At 37.2% G+C, this 20,090-nt stretch overlaps 1 protein-coding gene across 1 annotated transcript; it reads left to right on the top strand.

Annotated features, from left to right (window-relative positions):
- The first annotated feature begins 701 nt into the window (after window positions 1-701).
- On the top strand, window positions 702-2,695 carry LOC128639655 (trypsin-like). The gene is made up of 5 exons (XM_053691781.1): window positions 702-744; window positions 970-1,123; window positions 1,352-1,605; window positions 1,852-1,988; window positions 2,546-2,695. Exons 1-5 carry the CDS (start codon window positions 705-707, stop codon window positions 2,693-2,695), a joined length of 735 nt encoding a protein of 244 aa, XP_053547756.1. The 5' UTR covers window positions 702-704.
- Window positions 2,696-20,090: the final 17,395 nt, after the last annotated feature.

Here is a 20,090-nt window from a genome sequence, read left to right on the forward strand (position 1 = left end):
GTAATATGTTCATGGAAACAAAACATAATACATAAATTAGATGCACTTAACATAAATATTTTAGACTCCCCCCCACCTATTACACAAGGTTCTGAAGACACGGTAACCTGACAAGCGAAAAAAAAAAGATAGCGCTCGAGCCTTTACTTTCAAATCTTAATACGCTATTTCAGGCATCTGCAAAAAGTAAAAAAAAACACTGATTTCACCTTTTGCGCTACAGTTAGCACGCCACTCATAATTAAACCCTGTAGTAATAAATGAGTAGTGAGTAGAAGCATAGGAAAGATATTTTGGGAAATAATTTTTAATTGAATTATAATATAATTTTCTAATTTCTACATCAGGTGCAATTATTTATATTGAATTTACTTTTTTTGCTAGTTTTTCTGAGAACAAATTTCTAAAATTAGAGTCTGTTCTTTATATCTTTTTTCAAAATGTCTTGATGGTGATAGAAGTTGATAAATCAGAAAAACAAATTTTGTTGTTACATTATCTCTTCCTTGTGTACTTTCTATGACTAAAATAGCACAAGTCCCTTGATAAGCTACCTATTGATATCTATACATTGAGTATTGATTAACTAGACCACGTTTCCATGATGTGACACAAGGTGTTAGGTAAAGAACGATTACCACCAACAAAACATAAAAATACCAAGCTGGTCTACAACAAACATATCCATCCAACATATCTCCAGGATGAAGCTGTTTCTGCTCTGTGTGCTCCTGGGAGCTGCTGGTAAGTATGAAACACAGAAAATATACACTATCAATAAGTGCTAGCATCATATAAAAGCTAACAGGAATGTAAAACATCCCTAATAAATTATTAGTAATGTTAAACATGACTTTTCAAGATCCTGCATTGTTTTATGCTGTATCACTAACATTATAGGTATTTTGTTTGAACAAATTGGTCAGGAAAGTCTAACATTCTTGTATCTGTGTAATATTATGTTCTCAGCTGCATTTGATGATGATGATAAGATTGTAGGAGGTTACACCTGCGGCAAGAACGCTCTCCCATATCAGGTGTCTCTAAACTCCGGTTACCATTTCTGTGGTGGGTCCCTGATTAACAGCCTGTGGGTTGTGTCTGCTGCTCACTGCTACAAAACGTAAGCTATTTGGATAGTTTTAATATACTTTTCCTACTTAATATTCACATATAGCCCCACGCAGCTATAGTTCATTATATCCGTTTCTGCTATATTTTTTCAATATGTCTTCTAAAGTCAACACTTCTATAAAATACATTTTTTTGTTCAAAAAACTATATTTACAAAATTATATTTCATAAATTTATCTACATTCCTTTGTGATTTTCCATCTCATCACACCTGCAGAAGCATCCAGGTCAGACTGGGAGAGCACAACATTGTTACCAGTGAGGGCACAGAGCAGTTCATCAACTCTGCCAAGGTCATCAGACATGCCAGCTACAACTCCAGGACCCTGGACAATGACATCATGCTCATCAAGCTCGCCTCTGCCGCCACCCTGAACTCCTATGTGAAGGCTGTAGCTCTGCCCTCTGGATGTGCCGCCGCTGGCACCAGCTGTCTGATCTCTGGCTGGGGAAACACACTCAGCAGTGGCAGTGAGTAAAAATTACTAAATAGGACTTTTTTTTTTATCCTTTCACGATCATGATTTTTTTGTTAAGATGATCATTTCATTACAATAAAAACACAACATAATATAACAGTTTGCTTCCTATTTTCATCATTTCTATGGAACATATTGATAAATATATAACACTGAGGAAAGTATAAGAACAGAACTTCAAATGATGTTGATATCATAAAAAAATTGTAACCTAATGATTTAATGGTTTCATTTGTAGCCAACTACCCAGATCTCCTTCAGTGCGTGAGCGCCCCCATCCTGACTAATGCCCAGTGTACCGGTGCCTACCCAGGAGAGATCACAAACAACATGATCTGTGTTGGATATCTGGAAGGTGGCAAGGATTCCTGCCAGGTAACATCGCCTGTCCCCTTTCTATTAATCTAAAGTTATTTTAATCTAACTACTGTTCAATTTATTTCTAGTCTTACATTTTCATTGAACAAGTATCTAAAGATTAATGACTGCTCAATTCTCATATATTTTAATATTTTTTGCAGATATTTTATATCTTATAAACATGTTTATTTCTTGAAAATGGTTTACTGATACAGTTAATACAGTAATTACAAGTTCTAACTGATGATCTTTTACTTTATATTTTTTAAACTACAATTATCTCCTTTAGATATTTCCCCTAATATGGTTTAGAGTTGTTTTCTCTCATATGATAATCATTCCTCATTCAGAAACTATAACGTGCATAATCATCTCATAAATATGTTTGTGTTGTGTAAATGATAATAATGATTAGAATCCTCGGATCTATTTTGCATGCACAAATTATAAAATTGTTTCTAACTGTTATTTTAGTTTATATTTTACAAATAAAGGTTTAAATTCCTTTAGATATTTAACCCTGTTATAGTTTTAGGTAGGTTTCTCTCTTATAATAATCTTCCTTCTTTCAGGGTGACTCTGGCGGACCTGTGGTGTGTAACGGACAGCTGCAGGGTATTGTCTCATGGGGCTATGGCTGCGCTCTCAGGAACTATCCTGGTGTCTACACCAAGGTCTGCAACTACGTCTCCTGGATCCAGAACACCATCGCTGCCAACTAAATCACTTGTATTCCAGGCTATATCCTATCTGAATTTAATTGGACAAAAAATGCTCTGTGGCTCCTTCATGGGCATTGTTTAATGCAACTTATAAATAAATTGGTTATTGATTGCACTCCTTATAATCTGAGTTTTTTGTTTTAAATACTAAAAACAGTAAAAAGTACATTTTACACTTAAAGGAACAGTCTATACCAGAATTGTTATTGTTTTAAAAGATAGATAATCTCTTTATTACCAATTCCCTAGTTTTGCATAACCAACACAGTTATATTAATACTCTTTTTATCTCTGTGATAACCTTGTATCTAAGCATCTTCTGATAGCCCCCTCATCACATGACTTTTATTTATTATCTATTGACTTGCATTTTTAACCAATTAGTGCTGTACGTTGTGCTGACTCTTAAATAACAGGCGTGAGCACAATGTGAGCTATATGGCTCACATGAACTAGTACTCTACTGTTGTGAAAACCAAATACAAAAGCATGTGATAAGAGGCTGTCTGTAGTGGCATAGAAACAGGCAGAAAGTTAAAGGTTTAAATGTTATAAAGTATATTAATATAACAATGTTGACTGTGCAAAGCTGGAGAATGGGTAGTAAAGGTGTTGTCTATCTTTTTAAACAATAACAATTTTGGTGTTGACTGTCCCTGTACATAAAAGAAAAATAATCTATCTCATAATTATGAAATATCATAATAACGAGAAAGATCATTAACTAACACTTATTAAATATCCAGTTTATATAAACACAAACACCCACACACAAAGACTAACACCTACACAGCCATATATACACATAAACACACACAAACAAATACACAATACACATAGAAACTCACACAAAATAATACACACAAACACACACAATCCCACATACATACACATACACAACACACACATGAGCATATATACAAACAAGCTGAAACACACACAAACACAACATACACATACACAACACATACATGAGCATATACACAAACACACACAAACACAGTCACACAAATTAACACACACAAACACAGCATACACAACACATACATGAGCATATACACAAACACACACAAACACAGTCACACAAATTAACACACACAAACACAACATACACAACACATACATGAGCATATACACAAACACACACAAACACAGTCACACAAATTAACACACACAAAAACACATACAGAACACACATGTACACTCACACACAGAAATAGTAAATATTCATAGTGTAATGCTCATAATAAAAAGGGCATACAAATTTGAACTTCATACTTAAAACCTACTCAGAGTTCCTTAGTAAAATGGGTCGTTTAAAACTGAGGAACCATCTGGTAAATATGAGTTAGCTTTCTGATTGATACATATGAGGAAAACGTACAGTAACAAATGTGACTCTGTCTGAAACAGATATTACAGAAGTTATCAACACATTTAATTTCAAACCAACACTATAAAATCTTAAACTAGCCCTAACGTTGCCGGGACTTGTTGGGTACATAGATCAAATGTGAAAAGCCGGATCTATTTTTAGAAACCACTTAACTATAACTTGGAAATTGTTCTTTTGTCAATAGGGGAAACAACTATAGTCAGTAAACCTAAAAAAACCTCTTCTTATTTTTTGGGAAATGGAAAAGTTAAACCCGTCCCTCATAATTGTATATCCAGACACTTGTTTCACTGGAGTCAGCAATATACTTTAGAGGATTTACTGTTATACTATGAAATAATATATTAAAGTGCCACTTTTAGAAAATGGAATTTCCATTTAAATTTGTAAATAACATCATCCAAATATGTGACAAATATGTGACAGTGAGTATAGTGTGCAATTGCGCTATCTTTACGCAGATGTTTTTAAAGCTGTTTTTCCATTATACAATATACCATATGTATTATACTAAATAAAACATATCAGATATAAACAGGTATTGGATTAATAATCCTGCATTAAAAACATACAAGGTGTTTTGTTTTCTTATATTAAATATGATTAAAATGATTTATTATAAAAGTAGTAACAATAAAAACAAAAGTTATAACAATGCATAAAAGTTAGGGTGCAGATTTTTAAAACAAAACAAAATAGATTTCTTACAGTGCAATACAATTAAAGTTCATTTAAATAACACAAGTTTGTTTAACAAGATATATTTGTTTGTTAAAACTGAAACTATCTGTTATTAAAGGGACAGTCTAGTCCAAAATAAACTTTCATGATAGTATTGTAATCCTTTTATTCTCAATAGAAATCATGGCCACGGGTTGGGTAAAATGTTAATTTCCATTTGAAGAGTCCATTTATCAAGTTGCAATAGCAGCTTTGGAGCGCTTGCACTTCAGACTCCCGTGAGTGAGCCTAAAAGCTAGATGAGAAGCAGCGTTCTTTAGACCACTGATACTTAACCTCTCCAGCACTTAAAGTGTGATTCATTTCAATCATCCCAATCAGCGGCCATGTTAAATGGGGACAGCAATACTGTGTGCTCGCCGCAAGGCTGGGCAGACAAGGTTCATGACGGCGAACCTTGTCTGCCCACCTTAGGATAAATAGGGCCCAAGTGTGCAATAAAAAGTAAATTAAACCGTTTTTTATAAAAGCACTCAGTGCCATGTAATCTTGCTTTTTACTTCACATCTTCTATCTTCAAAATAAATGAGGTTTTCTGTAAAACACCACCTTGTTCTTGATCTACTACAGTAGAGGATAAGTTATTATTTATTTCCTACAAATGATCCTTTCTGAGTGTAGTGCGGGTCCTGTATATTCAGACGTAGGTTTCAATACAATTCTGAAAGTATTTTTTAGGTGTCCACTTTAGGTCTTTAGTGAAACACTTCACTACACTTTCTGTATTCACATTGACTTCCAGGAACAATACAATCTATTGTGCAGAGTTCAAGAGATATAGAACTCAATGGTTGGTGCCGGTTGATAGAAGACTATAGCTCATTGAAGTGTTATTAGGCAATTGGCGTGAACCCTCTTTCCTGTAAAGGATCTTTGTCTTTTAGAAATCTACATTTTTACAGTAGTTGCAATCCAGCTATTCGTTGTGGTATTTGTTTATTCCTGGTCATGCAGATGTGTTCTTATTTAGTACAGGATACTAAGTTGTGGTTATTACAAACTTCCTTAACTTAAGTAATTTATGGAAGATTAGAAACACAAACTCAACACAAGTTTTGTCTCTTAAGAGTTTAAGTGTTTCTAATCTTTCTGGCTTAGAAAAAGTTAAGGCAGTTTGCAATAACTACAACTTAGTATCCTGTACTAAATAAGAACACGTCTGCTTGACCATGAACAAACAGCCTAATAACACGTAAAATAAATCCAGTCTACTATTGTCTGGCAAAAACTATTGAGTTCTATGATACGTGAACTCTGCACAAAAGATTTGTGTTTTTAGATGTCAATGTGTATACAAATAGTGTATTAGCTTGTGTGGCACCAACCCTCTGGAACGCACTTCCTCGAGCCATCCTCGAACCGTCAGACTTTTAGCCTAAGCTCTCCTCCTTTAAACATTCCTTAAAGACCTTTTTGTTCAGGGAAGCTTATCATTCGACTCATTAACAAATGAACTTCACTTACCTAACAGTTGCCCTCATCTATCTCCTCACTAATATCATTCTCACCTTTGCAGTCCCCACCTCCTGTTTCCCATCCTCCTACCCATCTAGATTGTAAGCTCCCACGGGAATAGGGCCCTCAATTCCCCCTGTATTTGTCTGTAAAATTTTGTTTTTTATTGTATTGTTTCTCCGTTGTACTTTTATCCTTGTACCCATGGCAGCGCTGTGGAATCTGTTGGCACTTTATAAAAAAAGAATAATAATAATCAATAATAAGCTGAATGATTGAACACCTACATCTGAAAATACAGGGCCCACACTAAACACAGAAACTTACATCTAAGAAAACAAAAATATCAGTCTCTACTATGGTAGATCAAGTACAAGATGTTGTTTTTTTTAACAAAAACCCCACATTCATTTTGAATTAAGAAGACGCAAAGTAAACCATAGGATAACATGGTGGTAAAGAGGGTTTTAGAAGAAATGGTTTCATTTACTTTTTAACCCACACATCGATTGAAACTGGACACTTGAATCAACCAGTACCCACAGTTTTTATTGTGAATAATAGAATTATAACAACAACATTCATAACTACAGTAAAGATGTTTGATTGATTTTAAAGGGATATTAAACACTTTGAGATGGTAATTACAATTATAAAATCTATATATAAACATAACTGTAATATATCTTCATTATTTATTATGTCCCTTTTTCCTGTAATTCCTTTCGGAAAATGTGATCTTTTCAGTTCCTGTTAGAAATGGAAGTGCAGAACATTGTTATATTCCACACAGCCCTTGGCTGCTCACTCTAGTGACCTATTAATAACTGTCCCTAATTGGCCAAAGCAGAGAAAGAAACCTAAGTTACAACATGGCAGTTCCCATTGTGTTATAGACACTAAGGCCTCTAGTTATCAAGCCGTCAAACTCAAATACGCTGGAATTCCACCGTGTATTTGTGGCGAGGCTGATTCGCCTTAGTTATCAAAGGCTAGAGACCAGCAAAAGTAGAATTTTGTGACGTAAGCTACAATCCGCCGGACTCAGTCCGACACAGATCGATTCTTACGTCACTCCAGATGTGCCAAATGCAAGTTCGGCACAATCTGACTACTTTTGAAAGTTATCAAATTCCTAGCACGTACGCTCGGCACTTTTTTGGCCCAGCGTACCTGGTTTTCAATCCGCTGCCCTGGAGGTGGTGGATCCCATAGGAAACAATGGGAGTCTGACCATAGCGAAAGTTCATGTGCGCTGCTGCCCGATATCCCATTGATTCCTATGGGAGATGTCTGCACCTAACACCCTAACATGTTCCCCGAGTCTAAACACCCCTAATCTGTCCCCCCCTAGACCGCCGCAACTAAATAAAGTTATTACCCCCTAAGCCGCCGCTCCTGGACCCCGCCGCAACTATAATAAACATGTTAACCCCTAAGCCGCCGCTCCCGGAGCCCACCGTCACTCTAATAAACGTATTAACCCCTAAACCGCCGGTCCCGGACCCTGCCGCCAACTACATAATACCTATTAACCCCTATCCTGCCCCCCCTATACCGCCGCCACGTATAATACATTTATTAACCCCTATCCTGCGGATCCATACCCCGCCGCAATTAAATAAATTGTTTAACCCCTAAACCCCCGCTCCTGGACCCCGCCGCCACCTATATTAAACTTATTAACCCCTAATCTGCCCCCCCTACACCGTCGCCACCTATAATAAATTTATTAACCCCTATCCTGCCGCCTCTATACCGCCGCCATCTAAATTAAACTAATTAACCCCTAACTTAAATATTATTTTAATAAATCTAAATAAAAATTATTTTAATAAATCTAAATAAAAATTACTCTTATTAACTAAATTAATCCTATTTAAAACGAAATACTTACCTATAAAATAAACCCTAATTTATTTTAACTAGGTACAATAGCTATTAAATAGTTATTAACTATTTAATAGCTACCTAGATAAAATAAAGACAAATTTAGCTGTAAAATAAAAACTAACCTAAGTTACAATTACACCTAACACTACACTATCATTAAATAAATTATTCCTATTTAAAACTAAATACTTACCTGTAAAATAAACCCTAAGATAACTACAATGTAATTAATAATTACATTGTAGCTATTTTAGGATTTATATTTATTTTACAGGTAACTTTGTATTTATTTTAACTAGGTACAATAGTTATTAAAGTTATTAACTATGTAATAACTACCAAGCTAAAAGAAATAAAAAATTACCTGTAAAATAAATCCTAACCTAAGTTACAATTAAACCTAACACTACACTATCATTAAATTAATTAAATAAATTAGCTACAAATACCTACAATTAAATACAATTAAATAAACTAAACTAAATTACAAAAACAAACAAACACTAAATTACAGAAAATAAAAAAAAGATTACAAGAATGTTAAACTAATTACACCTAATCTAAGCCCCCTAATAAAATAAAAATAAATAAATAATAAAAGTCCCTACCCTATTCTACATTACAAAGTAACCAGCTCTTTTACCAGCCCTTAAAAGGGCCTTTTGCGGGGCATGCCCCAAAGTAATCAGCTCTTTTGCCTTTTAAAAAAAATACAAACTCCCCCCCCAACATTAAAACCCACCACCCACATACCCCTACTCTAACCCAAACCCCCCTTAAATAAACCTAACACTACCCCCCTGAAGATCTCCCTACCTTGAGTCGTGTTCACCCAGCCAGGCCAAAGTCTTCATCCAAGGGGCGCTGAAGAAGTCTTTCATCCGATAGAAGTCATCATCCAAGGGGCGCTGAAGAAGTCTTCCATCCGATAGAAGTCATCATCCAAGGGGCGCTGAAGAAGTGTTGTGTATAATTTTAAACATCGAATTCTGAAATATGCCCTATTGTATTTGAATCAAGTTATCATTATACATTGACCTTTATCAAATGCTAAATATATGAGATGGCTACTTTTTCAAGTAGCCATCTCATATATAAGGGTCATTAGACACTCATTTTTAAAACACATATGTTTTGAATATAGATTTATATATTAAAAAATATTTTTACAAATAAAAATATTTTTGATGATGTTTAAAGAACATTGCAGTGATTTTCTGACTCCTCCCCAAGCCTTGAAGTTTGATGTGAGTACCATCAACTACCTTCTCCATCTTGCTTCTGTTTGAGTAAAGGGTGTTTTCATATGCAAATGAAGGGGTATTGTGTTATTTCACACTTGGAATGGGCTTTCCAGCTATCTTTTCAACATAGCTAAACAGATTTTCTTTAAACCGTTTTATCATTGATTTTGATATCAGTATGTGGTCATCTGGTTGTTTATAGTAGTATCTATTACATGCAGTTGTCTGAAAATGATTGTATACTGTCCCTTTAATGTAAATGTTGAGTATTGTGTCATGTATGAGTTCCACATTGGTTAATCTCCAAATATATTATTGTGAGCATATATTTCGAAAGTAAATCCTAAAATGACCTGAAACCATATTCCTTCTAAATTAAATGTCTTAATTAAATAAATTCAAACACAATAATGTATCTTTAAGAAAATAGACTTTATTTAACACGTCATTGGAAATCCTATTGCAATATTTTCATTTTTGAACAAGTACATGTAGATATACCGACAATCAAAGAATTAGCATATGTTAGCATATGTAATTTTTTTAAAGGGACAGTCCTGAAAACCACTAATGAATTTTTTTATTTTTTTTTATTTAAATTATCTAAAACGTTTCTCACCTATTTCTCATAACTCTCTTGTTATTCTTAGTCAACAGCTAAACCTAGGAGGTTCATCATCTCATTTCTTAGAGCTTGAAGAGTGCATGTAATCTGAATGATTTTTGACCACTAGAGGGCATTTCTTTCATAATTTCATATAGAAAACATTGAGCTCATACAGCATAGTGACCTTGGATTGATCAGTGATTGTCTAAAATGTTGGTCTGTCAAAATAACATAAATAAGTGGTCATTTTTCAGAGGCATAGATACAAGGGTAATCACATAAATCCCATGTGTATTTCACAAATTTTGGCCTAGATTTGGAGTTTGGCGTTAGCCGTGAAAACCAGCGTTAGAGGCTCCTAACGCTGGTTTTAGGCTAATTCCGGTATTTGGAGTCACTCAAAAAAGGGTCTAACGCTCACTTTTCAGCCGCAACTTTTCCATACCGCAGATCCCCTTACGTCAATTGCGTATCCTATCTTTTCAATGGGATCTTTCTAACTCCGGTATTTAGAGTCGTGTCTGAAGTGAGCGTTAGACATCTAACGACAAAACTCCAGCCGCAGGAAAAAAGTCAGTAGTTAAGAGCTTTCTGGGCTAACGCCGGTTCATAAAGCTCTTAACTACTGTACTCTAAAGTACACTAACACCCATAAACTACCTATGTACCCCTAAACCGAGGCCCCCCCACATCGCCGCCACTCGATTAAATTTTTTTAACCCCTAATCTGCCGACCGCCACCTACGTTATACTTATGTACCCCTAATCTGCTGCCCCTAACACCGCCGACCCCTGTATTATATTTATTAACCCCTAACCTGCCCCCCACAACGTCGCCGCCAGCTACCTACAATAATTAACCCCTAATCTGCCGACCGCAAAGCGCCGCCACCTACATTATAGCTATGTACCCCTAATCTGCTGCCCCTAACAACGCCGACCCCTATATTATATTTATTAACCCCTAATCTGCCGCCCTCAACGTCGCCTCCACCTGCCTACACTTATTAACCCCTAATCTGCCGACCGGACCGCACCGCTATTATAATAAAGTTATTAACCCCAAATCCGCCTCACTGCCGCCTCAATAACCCTATAATAAATAGTATTAACCCCTAATCTGCCCTCCCTAACATCGCCGACACCTAACTTCAAACATTAACCCCTAATCTGCCAACCGGAGCTCACCGCTATTCTAATAAATGTATTAACCCCTAAAGCTAAGTCTAACCCTAACACTAACACCCCCCTAAGTTAAATATAATTTTAATCTAACGAAATTAATTAACTCTTATTAAATAAATTATTCCTATTTAAAGCTAAATACTTACCTGTAAAATAAATCCTAATATAGCTGCAATATAAATTATAATTATATTGTAGCTATTTTAGGATTAATATTTATTTTAGAGGCAACTTTGTAATTATTTTAACCAGGTACAATAGCTATTAAATAGTTAAGAACTATTTAATAGTTACCTAGTTAAAATAATAACAAAATTACCTGTAAAATAAATCCTAACCTAAGTTACAATTAAACCTAACACTATACTATCATTAAATTAATTAAATAAAATACCTACAATTACCTACAATTAAACCTAACACTACACTATCAATAAATTAATTAAATACAATATGTACAAATAACTACAATGAAATAAACTAACTAAAGTACAAAAAATAAAAAAGAACTAAGTTACAAAAAATAAAAAAATATTTACAAACATAAGAAAAATATTACAACAATTTTAAACTAATTACACCTACTCTAAGCCCCCTAATAAAATAACAAAGCCCCCCAAAATAAAAAATGCCCTACCCTATTCTAAATTACTAAAGTTAAAAGCTCTTTTACCTTACCAGCCCTGAACAGGGCCCTTTGCGGGGCATGCCCCAAAAAGTTCAGCTCTTTTTCCTGTTAAAAAAAAACATACAATACCCCCCCCCCAACATTACAACCCACCACCCACATACCCCTAATCTAACCCAAACCCCCCTTAAATAAACCTAACACTAAGCCCCTGAAGATCTTCCTACCTTGTCTTCACCCTGCCAGGTTCACCGATCGGTCCAGAAGAGCTCCTCCGATGTCCTGATCCAAGCCCAAGCGGGGGGCTAAAGATGTCCATAATCCGGTAGAAGTCTTCATCCAAGCGGGGCAGAAGAGGTCTTCCATCCGATTGAAGTCTTCATCCAAGCGGGGCAGAAGAGGTCTTCCATCCGATTGAAGTCTTCATCCAGGCGGCATCTTCTATCGACATCCATCTGGAGCGGAGCCGCAGCATCCTGAAGACCTCCGACGCGGAACATCCATCCTGGCCGACGACTGAACGACGAATGACGGTTCCTTTAAATGACGTCATCCAAGATGGCGTCCCTCGAATTCCGATTGGCTGATAGGATTCTATCAGCCAATCGGAATTAAGGTAGGAATATTCTGATTGGCTGATGGAATCAGCCAATCAGAATCAAGTTCAATCCGATTGGCTGATCCAATCAGCCAATCAGATTGAGCTCACATTCTATTGGCTGATCGGAACAGCCAATAGAATGTGAGCTCAATCTGATTGGCTGATTGGATCAGCCAATCGGATTGAACTTGATTCTGATTGGTTGATTCCATCAGCCAATCAGAATATTCCTACCTTAATTCCGATTGGCTGATAGAATCCTATCAGCCAATCGGAATTCGAGGGACGCCATCTTGGATGACGTCATTTAAAGGAACCGTCATTCGTCGTTCAGTAGTCGGCCAGGATGGATGTTCCGCGTCGGAGGTCTTCAGGATGCTGCCGCTCCGCTCCAGATGGATGTCGATAGAAGATGCAGCCTGGATGAAGACTTCAATCGGATGGAAGACCTCTTCTGCCCCGCTTGGATGAAGACTTCAATCGGATGGAAGACCTCTTCTGCCCCGCTTGGATGAAGACTTCAATCGGATGGAAGACCTCTTCTGCCCCGCTTGGATGAAGACTTCTACCGGATCATGGACATCTTCAGCCCCCCGCTTGGGCTTGGATCAGGACATCGGAGGAGCTCTTCTGGACCGATCGGTGAACCTGGCAGGGTGAAGACAAGGTAGGAAGATCTTCAGGGGCTTAGTGTTAGGTTTATTTAAGGGGGGTTTGGGTTAGATTAGGGGTATGTGGGTGGTGGGTTGTAATGTTGGGGGGGTAGTGTATGTTTTTTTTTACAGGAAAAAGAGCTGAACTTTTTGGGGCATGCCCCGCAAAGGGCCCTGTTCAGGGCTGGTAAGGTAAAAGAGCTTTTAACTTTAGTAATTTAGAATAGGGTAGGGCATTTTTTATTTTGGGGGGCTTTGTTATTTTATTAGGGGGCTTAGAGTAGGTGTAATTAGTTTAAAATTGTTGTAATATTTTTCTTATGTTTGTAAATATTTTTTTATTTTTTGTAACTTAGTTCTTTTTTATTTTTTGTACTTTAGTTAGTTTATTTCATTGTAGTTATTTGTACATATTGTATTTAATTAATGTATTGATAGTGTAGTGTTAGGTTTAATTGTAGGTAATTGTAGGTATTTTATTTAATTAATTTAATGATAGTATAGTGTTAGGTTTAATTGTAACTTAGGTTAGGATTTATTTTACAGGTAATTTTGTAATTATTTTAACTAGGTAACTATTAAATAGTTCTTAACTATTTAATAGCTATTGTACCTGGTTAAAATAATTACAAAGTTGCCTGTAAAATAAATATTAATCCTAAAATAGCTACAATATAATTATAATTTATATTGTAGCTATATTAGGATTTATTTTACAGGTAAGTATTTAGCTTTAAATAGGAATAATTTATTTAATAAGAGTTAATTAATTTCGTTAGATTAAAATTATATTTAATTTAGGGGGGTGTTAGTGTTAGGGTTAGACTTAGCTTTAGGGGTTAATCCATTTATTAGAATAGCGGTGAGCTCCGGTCGGCAGATTAGGGGTTAATAATTGAAGTTAGGTATCGGCGATGTTAGGGAGGGCAGATTAGGGGTTAATACTATTTATTATAGGGTTAGTGAGGCGGATTAGGGGTTAATAACTTTATTATAGTAGCGCTCAGGTCCGCTCGGCAGATTAGGGGTTAATAAGTGTAGGCAGGTGGAGGCGACGTTGTGGGGGGCAGATTAGGGGTTAATAAATATAACATAGGGGTCAGCGGTGTTAGGGGCAGCAGATTAGGGGTACATAGGGATAATGTAAGTAGCGGCGGTTTACGGAGCGGCAGATTAGGGGTTAAAAATAATATGCAGGGGTCAGCAATAGCGGGGGCGGCAGATTAGGGGTTAATAAGTGTAAGGTTAGGGGTGTTTAGACTCGGGGTACATGTTAGAGTGTTAGGTGCAGACGTAGGAAGTGTTTACGCATAGCAAACAATGGGGCTGCGTTAGGAGCTGAACGCGGCTTTTTTGCAGGTGTTAGGTTTTTTTTCAGCTCAAACAGCCCCATTGTTTTCTATGGGGGAATCGTGCACGAGCACGTTTTTGAGGCTGGCCGCTTGCGTAAGCAACTCTGGTATCGAGAGTTGAAGCTGCGTTAAATATGCTCTACGCTCCTTTTTTGGAGCCTAACGCAGCCTTTATGTGGACTCTCAATACCAGAGTTATTTTTATGGTGCGGCCAGAAAAAAGCCGGCGTTAGCTACGCGGGTCTTTACCGACAAAACTCTAAATCTAGCCGTTTGTTTTCAAAAACTTGATAATGCGTAATACAGTGTTTTTTTGTTAAACAACAATAATGTTCTGACTGTCCCTTTAAGCTGTGTTATTGGCATTCAAACAGTAATATGCCATCATGTATAATTGTAATGGTCATTTTTTTTGAGATTAGGGAAACAGTTTGGACAGCACATCCCAGAAACCAATCAATGAAATGAATAAGGATAGGTATGTGATGATGTGGTGTCCACACACTTGTAACCCACACTCTGCAAAAAATCTGCCTCCATGGACCCGGTCCCATAGAAGAAGATTATATGCAGAGTGTGGTCCACAAGTGTGAGAAAACATCATCACATACCTATCCATTACACATTAAATAACCAAAAAAATATAACATACTTACTTCCTCTTCCTTCCCCTCTTCCCACAAGACTGAGGCTCTGGGGGGGGGGGGGGCAACTGCCCCCTCCGATGTGTTCTCATGGGAGATGTTTGTGGAAGAGGGGAAGGAGGAGTACTGGGATGACCAGGCTGAGGAGGAGATTGAGGAGTACCAGGAGCAGATGGCCCAGGTTCAGATGGCCCAGTAGCAGATGGGACACATATCATCTCTTAGTGTGTTAAATATCACATATGCTCTGCTTATTAGTTTGTTAAATTGAAACAACAAAATCCTATCAAGAAGTCATTCAGCACACATCTGAACTGTATATATTTTTAATGCTATATAGAAATTGTTAACTATAGATATCGTGTAATTATTGTTTTAAATGTGACTTTTATTTAAATGTTTTAACTCATTAGATACATTTTGTATACAAAAGCAGCCGACACCGGTGTCAAGTTAATCTCGTGTCACTTAACTACTATAAATACTAATTTTATGTACCTTTTATATTAAATAAAAATTGGAAACAATATTACTACCTAGTCTTGTGGTCATATTTACTATAAGGAGTATTTCATTATAAAAGATTTTGGTCCCAAATACAGAACTTTAGAAATAGAATATCTATATAGAAACATAACTTTTGAAACAGAATATCTATATAAGACATAGCGACACGTGCTAAGTATACCAAATAAGACCTATATTAAGGTCATAGGGACTTTAGCAATAAACAGTCAATCTAATAAATTATTCAAATACACATTGGGAATAGCATTTTTTGCGCCACCTACTCCAGCAACCGTATTTTAAAAAACCATTGGGATAAAGTTTTTTTCAGGTGAGCTAAATTCCCCACCTACCTTACAGTCTAACTCATTTTTACAGCAGATGGGACAAGTTCAGATGGCCCAGGTTCAGATGGCCCAGGTTCAGATGGCCCAGCATGCGCCTCCCGGAGGAACTGAAATAGATCTGTGACAATCTGCACAAGCTGTTTTTGGCCTTCTATAATTTGTCTTTGTCCTTCTATAATTTCTCTTTGTCCTTCTCGAAGGGCACGAATATCTGCTGACATCTCGACTCGAGTTAGAATATTTTCCCTCCGGGAGGCACGCATTTGTTCTTGGAAATCCAGCAATACCTGCAGCTCGGCTATCTCCTCCTCCTCAGGTGCTGCTGGTGCACGGCGGGCTGCTGGTGCACGGCGGGCTGCTGGTGCACGAGGCTCTTCTGGTGCAAGAGGCTCTTCTGGTGCACCAGGCTCTTCTGGTACACCAGGCTCTTCTGGTGCACCAGGCTCTTCTGGTGCACCAGGCTCTTCTGCTGCATCAGGCTCTTCTGGTGCAGGGATCTCTTCAGCAGTGGGGGTGGCTTCTTCTTCTTCGTATAGAGGGATGTCTTCGATGTGTCCCCGAGGTGGTAATTGATCCCCACCACTCTCATACCTGGGTGAATGAGGAGCCTGTGGTTGCTGTGCTGGCTCCTCCCCAGACTCTGTATATTGCAAAAAGAAAGAAATGTATATATTAGCATATTTCCAAATAAAGATGTAAATGCTTTTGCTTACAATAGAATTACAAATGCAGCCTCATTAATCCACTTTGAAATCTAACAATCAATACGATTTCCGCATTTTCAAAACCGTGTTTGTGAAATCTATCTGGTCAATCTGAATGTTTTTACGTTTGTTTTCAGTCTGTTTAAAAGCACACCTAAACTGTAGCCTAGATAATAATGTAATCGCAAAGTAATTGTGAATGCGTTTACGTAATAATGTGTACAAAAGCGTAATAGCATTAATCATATTCGTAAAGGAACATTCAACCCACATTTTTTCTTTCAATGTTCATATCGATAATACTATTTTAAAGAACATTCAAATGTACTTTTATTGAATTTTCTTCATGCTTTAGATATCCTTTGTTGTTGAAATACCAATGGCCATGGGTTAGCCAATCACACGAGACATCTATGTGCAGCCACCAATCATCAGCTTCTAAGCCTATCTAGATATGCTTTTCAGCAAAGGATATCTATAGAAGGAAGCAAATTATATAATAGAAGTAAAGTATCAAGTTTTTAAAAATGTAATGCTATTTCTAAATCGTGAAAGACACATTTTGTGTTTCACGTCCCTTTAAATCCATTCTTTATTTCCGATGTTGATAAATTCTTAAATGAGCTTACCGTCAGATGAGAATGGCAGGTACCCGGTATCGACTCCTCCGATACCGACTATGGTCACCTCGGAGATACTGGGACGCAACATCTCCTCCCATCGGTTATACTCCACTTTCAGTGGAGGGCCGCCACCGGTTGCTGTTGCATGTTGGTACTCCCGAGACATTTTTCTTTTCAGCTCCATTTTGCAGTCCCGGTAGCGATGTTTAATGGATTCGACATCCCTGTTGTGGCCCCCTACTGCATTAACTGCATCCCTTATCTCCAGCCAGAGCTTCCTCTTGTCCTTCGGGGTGGCCTTCTGAGCTTGCAGCGTCCTAGCCCTCGGCACATATGCCTCTACGAGGGCCTCCTTCTCCTCCATAGTAAACCTCGCCTCCCTAGTAAGCTTGGCCTTCCCCTGTGATGGTGTCCTCCGTTTCCCGGACTGTGAAGCCCTACTCTGTCCGCCACTGGGCCCAGCCACTTGTTCATCTTGAACTAAGTGGCTGGGTCCACCCACCGCTTCCTCCCGCCCTTCCTGCCCCCCTTCCTGTCCTGTTCCTCTCCCTCTCCCCCTCTCCCTCCCTCTCCTGCCTGCCCTCCTCTTCCATTTCTTCCCTACACTAATCCCCAACTTCTACAACAAAAAGTGAATGTGCCCAAATAAAAGGGGGTCAAAATAATAAAAATAATTAAAAAAAAAAAGTGCTGAAAGTGTGAAAGGGATATAAATAAAAGAGGGTAAGGAGTATTTACATATATATACAAACTAAAACGTTAAAGTAGACCAAAATGAGGATATGTAAACTAAATGTAACGATGGGATGGGTATGGGATTCAAGGGAATGGAGTATGGGATTCAAGGGAATGGGGTATGGGATTCGAGGGAATGGGGAATGGGATTCAAGGGAATGGGATTACGGGAAACGGGGTATGGAGTGTAGTATGAGAGGGTATTGGGTATGGAGTGTATGTAGTGTTGATAAGTGTTGATAAGTGTATGTAGTGTTGATAAGTGTTGATAAGTGTATGTATGTAATGAATGTGTTTGTGTGTAAATGTGTTACGTATACAGAAAAAGCACTCGCACACTCAGCCAAACAAACTCTCGCTCACTACCACTCTCTTCCTATCTCACACTACAACTAAGTAACTCACACTACCACTAACTAACTCACACTACCACTAACTAACTCACACTACCACTAACTCACACTACCACTAACTCACACACGATAACACTAACTGACTCTCTCACACTAACACTAACTCTCCCAATAAAAAACAGTAACTTGCACTAACTCTCACAATAACTCCGTAAATATCCAAAACCCCACCAGCAACACAGTCAAAGAAGCCATGCTTGTGTGGTGCTTATATACCCTGTGTAAATGTTTAATGATGTACCTGTTTGTCTTGTAAATTGTGTTCAGGTGTGCTTTGTTAGTAATTAGTATGTGTGCAATGTGTATTAGTTGTGTGAATTTGCGCATGCTCATATTGACTTAGTATTTGTGGAATGTGGAGAATGCGATGATGTCATAGTGATCGTTTTGCATGACATTGTCCAATAGTATTATGTGTAAATGTAAATGTTTATTTGTGATGGTGTCGTATTTGTGAAGTGTTGTAAATGTTTGTTTGTACTAATATTCCATAATGTTGAATGCGAGTGTTTTGATTGTGTATGAGTGTGCAATTTTTCTTTCGTGTTGTTTTGTTCCGTGTTTCCGGATCGTAAGGTATATCTGTTTTCTTCGTTTAGTGTAAAGTTTTATTTTCTCCGCTTGTGAATGTGTAATGCGTGTGTGCTACGTTTTGTGATTGTTGTTATGACATTTTCCTTTTGTTTTTATTGTGCATTATGTGTAATAGGTCATATGAACGAGCAGTGTGTATTTCTCGCGAGATCGAGTGTTAGGTGAAAAAAGCGTGCTTTTCTGATTTCTCATAGATCTCTAACGCGGGCGTGATTAAGCGTCTAAAATATACGCGTTAGGAGCTTTTTTTGAAACTCTAAATACCAGAGTTAAAAACACTGTGCGTTATACTAAAAAGACGCGTAGCTAACGCACCCCTTCTAATGAAAAAACTCTAAATCTAGCCTAATGTTTTATTTTTATTTCACCGGCAAGTTTGTATTTATTTTAACTAGGTAGAATAGTTACTAAATAGTTAATAACTATTTACTAACTACCTAGCTAAAATAATTTTTATTTTACCTGTAAAATAAAACCTAACCTGTCTTACAATAAAACCTAACCTTACACTACAAGTAAATACATTACCTAAATAAAATACAATTACCTAAATTACAAAACAAAACAAAACACTAAATTACACAAAATAAAAAAAGAAATGATCAGATATTTAAACTTATTACACCTAATCTAATAGCCATATCAAAAGAAAAAGCTCCCCCCAAAATAAAAAAAAAACCTAGCCTAAACTAAACTACAAATAGCCCTTAAAATGGCCTTTTGCGGGGCATTGCCCCAAATAAATCATCTCTTTTCCTGTAAAAAAATTATAAACAACTCCCCAACAGTAAAACCCACCACCAACACAACCAACCCCCCAAATAAAAACCTAACTAAAAAAACCTAAGCTCCCCATTGCCTTAAAAAGGGCATTTGGATGGGCATTGCCCTTAAAAGGGCATTTAGCTCTTTTTCAATTGCCCAAACCGTAACCTAAAATTAAAACTCACCCAATAAACCCTTAAAAAACCTAACACTAACCCCTGAAGATCCACTTATAGTTTTGAAGACCGGACATCCATCCTCAACGAAGCCAGGAGAAGTCTTCATCCAAGCCGGCAGAAGTGGTCCTC

The sequence above is a fragment of the Bombina bombina genome, chromosome 9 (genome assembly GCF_027579735.1).
Source record: "Bombina bombina isolate aBomBom1 chromosome 9, aBomBom1.pri, whole genome shotgun sequence".
In the NCBI taxonomy this organism is placed as follows: domain Eukaryota; kingdom Metazoa; phylum Chordata; class Amphibia; order Anura; family Bombinatoridae; genus Bombina; species Bombina bombina.

Excerpts from the sequence above, each read along its gene's own strand:
- LOC128639655 (XM_053691781.1), top strand. The coding sequence starts at position 705 with ATGAAGCTGTTTCTGCTCTGTGTGCTCCTGGGAGCTGCTG. Across the intron at positions 745-969 it reads TGTGCTCCTGGGAGCTGCTG|CTGCATTTGATGATGATGAT; the intron begins GTAAGTATGAAA and ends TTATGTTCTCAG. Across the intron at positions 1,989-2,545 it reads GTGGCAAGGATTCCTGCCAG|GGTGACTCTGGCGGACCTGT; the intron begins GTAACATCGCCT and ends TCCTTCTTTCAG.